Below are 12,110 nucleotides of genomic sequence, written 5' to 3'. Positions count from 1 at the left end.
TCTCCAAATTCATCCATGTTCCGAGATGCATTGCAGATTTGTTGTTATACTTTATCGTTGCATAGTATTCCATTGTGTGTTTGTATCACAGTTTGTTTATTTGTTCCTCCGTTGATGGGCACTTCCGTTGTTTCCATCTTTTTGCTATTGTGAATAATGCGCAATGAACATGGGTGTGCTTATGCCTATTCCTGTCACAGCTCTTATTTCTGTCGGGTATAATCTAGGAATGGGATTGCTGGATCATACAGTATTTCTATTTCTAGCTTATTAAGGAAACGCCATATTGTTTTCCATAGTGGCATTCCCACCAGCAGTGTATAAGAGCCCCAGTCTCCCCACAACCTCACCAGCATTTGTTGTTTTATGTTTTTTTCGTTAGTGCCATTGATGTCGGGTGAGATGGTATCTCATTGTAGTTTTAATTTGCATCTATCTAATGTCTAATGATTGCGAGCATTTTTTCACGTGTTTGTTAGCTGCCTGTTCTCTGGAGAAATGTCTGTTTATGTCCTTTGCCTGTTTTTCATTTGGATTTTTTGTCTTTTTATTGTTGAGATATTGAAATTTTCTATAAATTTTAGAGATTAGCCCTTTATTGGATATGTCATAGCCAAAAATTTTTTCCCAGTGTATAGGTTTTCGTTTTATCTTTTGGAGAGGTCTTTTGATGAGCACAAGTGTTCTATTTTTAGAAGGCCCAATTCATCTAGCTTATCTTCTGCTGTTTGTGCATTTTTAGTTATGGTTGGTATACTATTTATGCCATGTATTAGGGCCCCTAGGTTTGGCCTCTATTTTTTCTTCCGTGGTCTTTATAGTTGTAGGTTTTATATTTAGGCCTTCGATCCATTTTGAGTTAGTTTTTGTGTATGGTGTAAGGTATGGGTCCTGTTATATTTTCTACAGATATCCAGTTTTTCCGGCACCATTTGTTGAAGAGACTGTCTCTTCTCCATTTAATGGACTTTGAACCTTTTTCAAAGATGAACTGTCCATAGCTAGATGGATTTACTTCTGGGTTTTCAGTTCTGTTCCATTGGTCTATGTGTCTGTTACTGTACCAGTACCAAGCTGTTTTGACTGCCATGGCTGTGTTCTAGATTCTGAGATCAGGAAGCATGAGGCTTCTATTTTGTTCTTCTTCAGTAATGCTTTACTTACCCATGGCCTCTTTCCTTTTCATATAAAATTTGTGATTAGTTTTTCTATCTTGTTAAAGAATGCTTTTGGAATTTGGATTGGAATTATCTTTCATTTGCTTCATTTTTGTTGATTTTATGTTTATTGAGTTTTATATTTTCTTTATTTTGGTGGGTAAGTTTGTTAATTTTCTTTGTGGTTACTTTGTGGTTTACCTTTATCATTCTATGCTTTAAAAGTCTGTTTTCTGTAGATATCCTCTTGACTTCCTCCCCATATGGAAGTTCTGTAACTACACCATTCATTCCCCCTTTTTGTTTCGAAGTTGTTGATTTCAGATTGACATCTCTGATTCCCTGTTTTCAGTTCTGTATCTTTATTTTACTTTTGAGATTTCTCTGTCTGGTTAGGCATGTTGATGATGCCAGTCATATGGCTTACTCTCACATTGTTGTCTGCTGTCTTTCTCTATCCAAAGGACTCCCTTTAATATTTCTTGTAAAGAAGGTCTGGTTTTTACAAATTCCCTTAATTTCTGTTTATCTGGGAATGTCCTAATTTCGTCATTGTATCTGAGAGACAGAGTGGTGGGGTGGGCAACCGGGGATTGCCAGGCACTGCCTCTAGCAGCGGAGGGGCAGGGTGAGTGACGGGGAGAGGGGAGGAGGTCTCTCATAAGTGCTCTTTTCGGCAGTGGAGAGGTGGTGGAGAGACGGCCAGCCAGGGGTCTCGCAGATGCTTTCTCTGGTGGTTGAGTGGTATGGCAGTAGGCAGCAAGTGGGGAGTGATGGGAGAAAAAGGAGGCAGAGAGAAAAAGGGACGTTTGTTTATTGTTCCGTCCTCACCACCTGCCTACCAGTCAGGTACTGCCACTGGAGAGTCACCCTGTCTCTAGGTCCTGGCTCCCTCCCTACTCTGTGTATGCTGGGATCATTGAAGCTCTCGTCCTCCTTCCTGTACTTCCGCTCTTTAGATCCAGTTCATATCCTGCTCCATAATCCAGGAAGTTGGACTGTATGAAGAAGAACACGGCATCAGGATTGAAGAAGACTTGTTAACAACCTGCGTTATGCAGAGGACACATCCTTGCTTGCTGAAAGTGAAGAGGACTTGAAGCACTTATTGAAGATCAAAGACCAGAGCTTTCAGTATGGATTACACCTCAACATAAAACCAAAATCCTCACAACTGGACCAATAAGCAACATCATGATAAACAGAGAAAAGATTGAAGTTGTCAAGGATTTCATTTTACTTGGATCCACAGTCAACACCTATGGAAGCAGCAGCCAAGAAATCAAAAGACGCGTTGCATTGGGCAAATCTGTTGCAAAGGACCTCTTTAAAGTGTTAAAAAGCAAAGATGTCACCTTGAAGACTAAGGTGGGCCTGACGCAAGCCATGGTGTTTTCAGTCACCTCATATGCATGCCAAAGCTGGACAATGAATAAGGAAGACTGAAGAAGATTGACAGTTTTGAATTGTGGTATTGGCAAAGAATATTGAATATACCATGGTCTGCCAAAAGAAAGAACAAATCTATTTTGCAAGAAGTACAACCAGAATGCTCCTTAAAAGCAAGGATGGCAAGACTGCGTCTTACATACTTTGGACGTGTCAGGAGGGATGAGTCCCTGGAGAAGGACATTATGTTTGGTAGAGTAGAAGGTCAGCGAAAAAGAGGAAGACCCTCAACAAGATAGATTAACACAGTGGCTGCAGCAGTGGGCTCAAGCATAACAGCGATTGTGAGGATTGTTTTGGTCTGTCGTACACAGGGTTGCTATGAGTCAGGACTGACTCTACGGCACCTAACAGCAACAACACGTATCCCGCTCACCTTGTTTCACTCCAAGTATGTCAACACGGTTTCTGTGTCTCCTGTTGGGAGTTCTGTGATGTTGTCCTCCTGTGCTCCTCAGCCAGGGTTGGTGCTGACTTTGTCTCAGAATGCCCCCGCCGTGCCGGTCTGTCTGGCAGAGCACCTCTGTGTATCTCTGTTTGTTCACTGCTGTTGTTCAGTTTCTTTTTCTATTCGGTGTTTGTACTAATTCTGTATCCTTTCATTTGATGCTCAGGGTTCTGAGGTTGTCATCTGAATCTATTTTACTTTGTTTCTCAGGTCTTCGCTGTCGAGGAATGGCATGGTGTGTCTGACTAGGCTGCCTTTTTGAGTTGATCCCTGGAAGAGATCTGGAAAGTCATTTAACAGTTAACTTCTGTCCCATTACAGGAATTCTATCAATAATATTTCTAGCAGATAATCTTCCATCCTTGTTCCCAGCAATGAGGAGCTTGATGGTTTCTGAGATAACTTGTACTTTTATTGAATAGCTTTTAGGGTATGAAAGTGATTCCTTTTACTGGGTCAAAATATGCCTCCCTGTACCGCTACTCATTAGTAGTGGTTCTGCCCTCTGTAATTACAGAGAATAAGTGTACCCAACAGCATTTCAAGAAAGAATCTAGGTATAGTAAACTATCTTTCTCTTTGTTTCTCCTCCTTCTCTTTCCAGCTCTTTTCTTTATTAGGCTAGGCACCACTTCTCTCAGCCATTCCTTATATGGCAAACTTCTAGTCCTCTGGAAAATATTAATTCAGTAAAAGTAAGAATTCTGGGAAGATTTTTTTTTTTTATATTTGTTGCTGGTTTAAAGTCTCATACATAGCAGATATCTGGTTTCACATAACTGAGTAACTGACAGAATATAAGAGGTTTTTGGTTACAGTTTCTAGTTGAAAATAACAAGCAATAAAATGATTATATAATCATGTTTGGTGTGCATGCTAGCGATAAGGAAGGATAAACATCTTTGACTCTTTACCTCACGGTTAACTCTACAGACGGATGGATGATCAGAGTGGCATGACTAGAACAGCATATTGTATACAGGATATGATCAGAAAATATTGGGGTACTTTTATGTAATGGAAACCCTGGTGGCATAGTGGTTAAGTGCTATGGCTGCTAACCAAAAGGTCAGCAGTTTGAATCCACCAGGCGTTCTTTGGACACTCTATGAGGCAGTTCTACCCTGTCCTATAGGGTCGCTATGAGCTGGAATTAACTTGACAGCAGTGGGTCTTTTTATTTAATATATTTTTTTAAGTTATTGCAGAAATAGCTACCATTATTGAGTACCATGTGTCAGACATGGGCAAATTAATACTTTTTTATGATTATTAAAATTTATATCAATTTAATTGTATATCAATTTAAATAATTTTCCTCCTGGAAAAATTATTACTTTTGCTTTTTTGAAGTTGGTAGAAAAGAATGACAGTATTTACCTCAAGCAGATCTTTAAGTTTTTTTTGTCAAATATAAGTCCCCTCCTTACTGAGCTCTTTCCCTCTGTAAATATATACTGGGCAGGCGGTTAGAGTATTACATGGATAGTTATACATATAGAAGATGTCAGAATCAGTCTTTTAATATTCTTTGGCATACAGCAAAACAGGAAACTTGGAAGAACCACAGTAGTTTATCTGGATGTTCACATTTTTTTTTCCTTAAAAAGATGTATTGCTGTTTACCTTTTCCCCTTCCCCTTATGGGAGCATCCTAAATACCAAGTATTTTTCTAAGAGGGACTTAGAACTGTTCTAAATGGAATTATAGACTTTATTTTGATAATTCAGCTAATGCTGTCATGTTTCTCTGTAATATTATAGTTTAAATAAGTATCCCTACCCTTAACTGGCATAGTGGTTAAGTGCTACTACTCATAACCAAAAGGTCAGCAGTTCAAATCCACCAGGCGCTCCTTGGAAACCCTATGGGGCAGTTCTACTGTGTCCTATAGGGTCACTGTGAGTCAGAATTGACTCGACAGCAATGGTTTTTTTTTATGGGCCCTTAATTACATTAACTTTATAATTTTCATTATTGTCTAATTACACAACTAATTCATGGAAAGGTATTTAAAAAGCTCATATCCCTGGCATTTCGACATAAACGTTGATTCATATTTTCTTTCAGCTTTTTTCTTAGTTTTTCTGATTTAGAAAAATTTAGATCACAATGTATATACAGTTTAATAATGTGTTTTTTTCATGGCCACTATATATTCTATGAACTCCTATTCAGAAATGTTTATCCTGTTTAATGTATATATTAGGGGTCTTTGGGACTTGGAAAAGAATCCTTCAAGTCTTATATCATGGTTTAGAAGAACAATTCTCAAAGTGTATTCTGGAGAACGTTGATGGTCTTTGAGACCCTTTCAGAAGGTCTTTGAGGTCAAAATTATTTTCACAATAATTGTAAGATATTATTTGTCTTTTTTACTCTCCTTCTGTCATAAATATACAGTGGAGCTTCCCAGAGGTTTCATGATGTGTGTGATATTGCAGCAGACTGAGTGCTGAAGCAGCTGTGACAATTCAGTTGGCTTCTATTAAGCTAAACATCAAGGAGATTTGCAAAAATGCAGAACCATGCCAGTCTTCTCACTGATTTTTAAAAACGAACTAATATTTTAACATTTATTTTTAATTTCTAATATGGGAAATATAGATAGATAAACTTACATAAACAAGCTCTTTAGGGTCCCCCAAAATTTTTCAGAGTGTAAAGGTGTGCTGATACTAAAGAAAAATGAGAACCACTAGTTTAGAAAAAGATTGATGGGAATAGTCTAGGCCCTTCCTTACATCCTTTTACTTTAGATCTCTTTTTAGCACATTACCCTTTTTTTTGTTTTGTTTTTTCCAGAGATCAAGAGACTAAGTTCTATTTCGGTCCCAGATTCTTCTCTGGAAACATGAAACTTGTCAGTCTTCCAAAAATAACATGATCTGTTTTTTCCTTTTTAGATTTGATGGTAGAGTGGTGGCAAAGCTTCCCTTCACCCCCCTTTCCTACATCCAGGGGCTGTCTCATCGAAACCTGCTGGGAGATGACACCACAGACTGTTCCTTCATCTTCCTGTACATTCTCTGTACCATGTCGATTCGGCAGGTGAGTGGCCACATCCACCGCTGACTATGTATATTCTTCCTGCTGTCATATCCTAAATTAGTTTTTACTTCCGTAGTACTGGAAGCATTTACTCACTGCTACTGAGATCTGTCAGTTGCTTGCTTTAGAATTCCAGTATATCACCCGGAAACTGCTTTAAAGGTATAAAGGTCTACATAACTGATCCTTAGGGATGGGAAATAGTGATAAAACCAAACGTGGTTTCCACACCCTATTCTCAGAGCTCTCAGGTTCCTTCTTCAGTGCAACTCCCTCAAGCTACAAAAGAGTGGGTTGTTCTTCCCAGTATCATTTCTTCTTTGTTATAGACCAGTTCATTTTGGCATTTCAGGGCACAAGTAAGTGTGATAACTTGGCAATTTTAAATTATTCACAGTTGAGATAAAACCTGGGCTATGGAATTCACAGGTGATCAACATGATGACCTGACATTTCACAGTGAAAAAGAGTAAGAGCTACGGGAGAAGGACAGAATTGTGAGAGCCCAGAAGAGAGAGATCTAACACTAGGTCAGTAGGGAAAGGTTCAGGCAGAAAGGTTTAGAGATGAAGTGGCTTTCGAGATAGGACTTTAAAAATGAAAGGGATTAATTAAAGTCCCTGGCTCAAGAACTCTTGATATTTCAGGGCATTCTTTAGTTTCTGAAATCCTACCATTCAGCAAGCATTGCAATGGGGATGGTGCACATACAATGAATGTAAACATAATTCTTTCACTGTTTGTTACAGAAATTATTCTTTCAGAGTCGTCTTTATTTCCCCCTTCTTAATACTATCTATGGCAGCAGATTTTTCGTTGGCTTGGCATGTGAAAATCAGTAGGAAATGGAGTAATAGTTTGAAGCTCACGGAGATCTTTAAGCCCACGTTGCATCACACTTTCCCACCTTACCTGTCTTCGTATCCCCACAAACAGCGCGCCAGCCATTCTGGCCTGCCTGACAGTTTCCATATTACACTCACCCAGGTACACTTTTTGCTGATGCCCTTCCTTTTGTCTAGAATGCCCACTCCCCTGTCTGCCTGTTAAATGCAACTATATTTCAAGGCTTCCAGGAATCATTTTCTGACTCTTACTGCATTGTGAAGGGTAGACGTAGAAAGGGCGTGGCTGGGTGCAGAAATACTGGTTAGAGGACAATTCATAGTAGTCTCGGCAAAAAAATAATTATGTTCTGAACTAAAACAGCAGTGAGAAGATGAAGGGGGCACAGAATTGAGAAACACATAGAAGGTAAAACCCGGAGAACTTAATGATTGGTTTAATGTGAAGGAGAAGGTTACTCCCAGGTTTCTGGCTTTGGCGACTAAGTGGAGGATAGTTTCATTAAGAGGTTGGGAAAAGGAGAAAGAAGAATAGATTCACTAGACGTGCTGAGGTGTTGGTGGAGCAGCTGAGTCAGTCTGTCCAGCAGGAAGCTGTACTCTGGTGTAGCTGAGGTGTGTGTTACCCCCTAAACATGTTGAAAATTCTCTGCCATGGAACATTTTGGTTTTTCCAAAAGTGAAAACCAGGACAATGACAACACAGATCTCTTTGTTGGTTTAACAGAGGATTGCTGATCCCGATAAAATGTTGCTCTTTAATTTGATTGTTTAAATTGGAAATTTTTAAATTGTGGCTTAGATAGAAAAGTTAAAAAAAAAATACACAATAATGTGTACATTTCACATTAAGTGACAAAGAGAAGTTATATTTTAATTACCTGCAGATTTCACTACTGTATTTTTGGTGACTCACTGTGGTCGTTTCAGACGCCTTATTTGCATTGCTACATGGATGTTGCTACTTAAAAATCACCATCAAAAACTGTAGAGTTTTTTTTCTTTTTAATTTTTATTGTGCTTTAAGTGAAAGTTTACAAATCGAGTCCGACTCTCATACAAAAATTTATAAACACCTTGCTATATACTCCCGAATTGCTTTCCGCCTAATGAGACAGCACACTCCTTCCCTCCACTCTCTCTTTTTGTGTCCATATGGCCAACTTCGGACCCCCTCTACCCTCTGATCTCCCCTTCAAACAGGAGATGCCAACATAGTCTCATGTGTCTCCTTGATGCAAGAAGCTCATCCTTCCCCAGTGTCATTTTCTATCCCATAGTCCAGTCCAATCCCTGTCTGAAGAGTTGGCTTTGGGAATGGTTCCTGCCTTGGATTAACAGAAGGTCTGGGGACCAGGACCTCTGGAGTCCTTCTAGTCTCACTCAGACCATTAAGTCTTGTCTTTTTACGAAAATTTTGGGGTCTGCATCCCACTGCTCTCCTGCTCCCTCAGGGGTTCTTTGTAGTGTTCCCTGTCGGGGCACTCATCGGTTGTAGCTGGGCACCATCTAGTTCTTCTGGTCTCAGGCTAATGTAGTCTCTGCTTTATGTGGCCCTTTCTGCCTCTTGGGCTCATAATTGCCTTGTGTCTTTGGTGTTCTTCATTCTCCTTTGCTCCAGGTGGCTTGAAACCAATTGATGCATCTTAGGTGGCTGCTTGCTAGCGTTTAAGACTCCAGATGCCACTCTCCAAAGTGGGATGCAGAATGTTTTTCTTTCTTTTTTTTAATGTATTTTTATTGTGCTTTAAGTGAAAGTTTACAGATCAAGTCAGTCTCGCACACAAAATTTATATACACCCTGATACATACTCCCAATAGCTCTCCTGCTAATGAGACAGCCTGCTCCTTCCTTCCACTCTCTCTTGTCATGTCCATTCCGCCAGCTTCTAACCCCCTGTACCCTCTGCTCTCCCCTCCAGAAAGGAGATGCCAACATAGTCTCAAGTGTCCACCTGATCCAAGAAGCTTACTCCTTACCAGCATCCCTCTCCATCTCATTGTCCAGTCCAATCCCTGGCAGAATGTTTTCTTAATAGATTTTATTATGCCAATTGACTTAGGTGTCCCCTGAAACCATGGTCCCCAAACCCCTGCTCCTGCTATGCTGGCCTTCGAAGCATTCAGTTTATTCAGGAAACTTCTTTGCTTTTGGTTTAGTCCAGTTGTGCTGACCTCTCCTGTACTGCGTGTTGTCTTTCCCTTCGCCTAAAATAATTCTTATCTACAATCTAATTAGTGAAAACCCTTTCCCTCCCTCCCTTCCTCCCTCCTCTCATAACCGTCAAAGAATAGTCTCTTCTGTGTTTAAACTATTTCTCAAGTTCTTATAATAGTCGTCTTATATAATATCTGTCCTTTTGCAAATGACTAATTTCACTCAGCGTAATACCTTCCAGATTCCACCATGTTATGAAATGTTTCATGGATTCATCATTGTTCTTCATCAATGTGCAATATCCCGTTGTGTGAATATACCATAATTTATTTTATCCATTCATCCATTGATGGGCACCTTGGTTGCTTCCATCTTTTTGTTATTTTAAACAGTGCTGCAGTGAACATGGGTGTGCATATATCTGTTTGTGTACAGGCTCTTATTTCTCTAGGATATATTCCAAGGAGTGGGATTGCTGGATTGTATGATACTCCTATTTCTAGCTTTTTAAGGAAGTGCCAAATTGCTTTCTAAAGTGGTTGTACCATTTTACATTCCCACCAGCAGTGTATCAGTGTTCCAGTCTCTCCACAAGTTCAACAGCATTTATTATTTTGTGTCTTTTGGATTAATGCCAGCCCTTTTGGAGTGGGGTGGAATCTCATTGTAGTTTCGATTTGCATTTCTCTAATGGCTAATGATTGTGAACATTTCCTTACATATCTGTTAGCTACCTGAATGTCTTCTTTAGTGAAGTGCCTGTTCATATCCTTTGCCCATTTTTTAATTGGGTTATTTGTCTTTCTGTGGTTGAGTTTTTGCAGTATCATGTAGATTTTAGAGATCAGATGCTGATCGGAAATGTCATAGCTAAAAGCTTTTTCCCCATCTGTAGGTAATGTTTTTACTCTTTTGGTGAAGCCTTTGGATGAGCATAGGTGTTTGATTTTTAGGAGCTCCCAGTTGTCTAGTTTCTCTTCTGCACTGTTAGTATTGTTTTGTATACTGTTTATGCCATGTATTAGGGCTCTTAGAATTGCATTGCCCCTATTTTTTCTTCCATGATCTTATCATTTTAGATTTTAGATTTAGGTCTTTGATCCATTATGAGTTAGTTTTTGTGCATGGTGTGAGGTATGGGTCTTGTTTCATTTTTTTGCAGATGGGTATCTGGTTATGCCAGTACCATTTGTAAAAACACTGTCTTTTCCCTACTTAACTGACTTTGGGCCTTTGTCAAATGTCACCTGCTCATATGTGGATGGATTTATGTCTGGATTCTCAGTTCTGTTCCATCGGTCTATGTATCTGTTGTAATACCAATACCAGGCTGTTTTGACTACTGTGGCAGTATAATAGGTTCTAAAATCAGGTAAAGTCAGGCCTCCCACTTTGTTCTTGTTTTTCAGTAATGCTTCACTTATCCGGGGCCTCTTTCCCCTCCAGATGAAGTTGGTGATTTGTTTCTCCATCTCATAAAAAAAAGTCATTGGAATTTTGATAGGAATTGCATTAAATCTATAGATGGCTTTTGGTAGAATAGACATTTTTACAATGTTAAGTCTTCCTGTCTGTGAGTAAGGTATGTTTTTCCACTTATGTAGGTCTCTTTTGGTTTCTTACAGTAGTGTCTTGTAGAAAAACTGTAGCATTTTAAAAAGAAAACAAAACTGTAGACTTTTGAAAATGAATTAAATATTAAGAATTTTCGTTTAGAACACTCAGTCTGGTCTTTACTTTCAGTTATTTCAGAAGATGTGATAAGGCGTATGTCTATGAGTTAATTTTGTCAGGAATGCAATGCTTATTTGCGCTGGGTGTCAGCAAACTTCTCCTGTAAGGGTCTGCATACTGGGGTGAAGATTGTCCCCCAAAAGTTCACGTCTACCTGGAACATGAGAATGTGACCTTATTTGGAAAGAGGGTTTTTACAGATGTCATCAAGTTAAGAAGCAGTCATACTGGATTAGGGTGGTTACTAAATCCAACATAACTGGATTTATAAGAAGGGGGAGATTTGGACACAGAAACGCAGACATACACAGTGAAAACAGCAGGTGATGATGGGGCAGAGATTGGAGTGATACATCTGCAAGCCAGGGGTTGCCGGCATCCCCCAGAGGCTAGAAAGAGGCCCGGAAAGATTCTTCCCTGGAAGCTTCAGAGTGAGCATGTCCATGCCAACATCTTGATTTCAGACTTCTGGCCTCCAAAACTGTGAGAGAATACATTTCTGTTGTTTTACCAGTTTGCGGTAATCTGCTATAGGAGCCACAGAAAACTAACACAGTCCAGATAGAAAATATTTTAGGCTTTGTGGGCCATACAGTATCAGTTACTCAACTCTGCTGTTGTGGTTTTCATGTGAAAGGAGACAGAGACAGTATGTAAGCCGTTGAACGTGGCCGTGCTCCAATTAAGCTTTATTTACAAAAACTGGTGGTGGGCTAAATTTGGCTTGCAGGCCGTAGGTGCTTGTCCCTTGAGAGCCAAAGTATAAAATATATGCTGTCAAGTTAAAATAGGAGAATCCACAGAGCCTAGATTGGTGGAACCCTATGAAATAAATGCTTGTTTAATACAAAAAAAGGGGGAGGACGGCAGCAAAAAACAACAATTCAGCATGTTTGTTTTCAGCCAAGGAGGAAACCAAGTCCTTTGATTTCCAGTTGTCGAGTGCTATGCTCGGATATTACTAAGAGGAAAGTACGTAAGAGCAATAGTATTTCCCAGCTATTGTAAAACTATTGTGTTTGCAGGATTTATTCTTTTGGTATACAGATCAAAATCTAGGTTAGCTTCTACCTTGCTACAGCAACCTCAATGATAGTCATTTTGGGCAGCAAATTTTATTGCCTAAATTCTATACAAGTTTTTCAAAATCTTGAAAATTTCGCTGAAATGACCTGCCTTTATAGTTTTTATTTTGCTAGCTGCAAATTGTTTCTGTACCTGTTACTCACTAATTATTGACTTACATGCACAAGGATTATGAACAAAT

The 12,110-nt window shown here is 39.3% G+C and overlaps 1 protein-coding gene across 2 annotated transcripts in view; it reads left to right on the top strand.

The window, feature by feature from the left end:
* The window catches only part of TMCO1 (transmembrane and coiled-coil domains 1), a 56,521-nt gene that overhangs the window by 28,374 nt on the left and 16,037 nt on the right, over window positions 1-12,110 (top strand). For both annotated transcript variants that reach the window (XM_003415213.4, XM_064282893.1), the window contains exon 6: window positions 5,962-6,106. In XM_003415213.4, coding sequence (XP_003415261.1) covers window positions 5,962-6,106 — 145 coding nt within the window. The remainder of the gene's footprint in view (window positions 1-5,961; window positions 6,107-12,110) is intronic.

Source organism: Loxodonta africana, chromosome 3, assembly GCF_030014295.1.
Source record: "Loxodonta africana isolate mLoxAfr1 chromosome 3, mLoxAfr1.hap2, whole genome shotgun sequence".
Lineage (NCBI taxonomy): Eukaryota > Metazoa > Chordata > Mammalia > Proboscidea > Elephantidae > Loxodonta > Loxodonta africana.
Note: the sequence above shows the minus strand (reverse complement) of the source record. Positions and strands in the feature narration are given on the sequence as shown.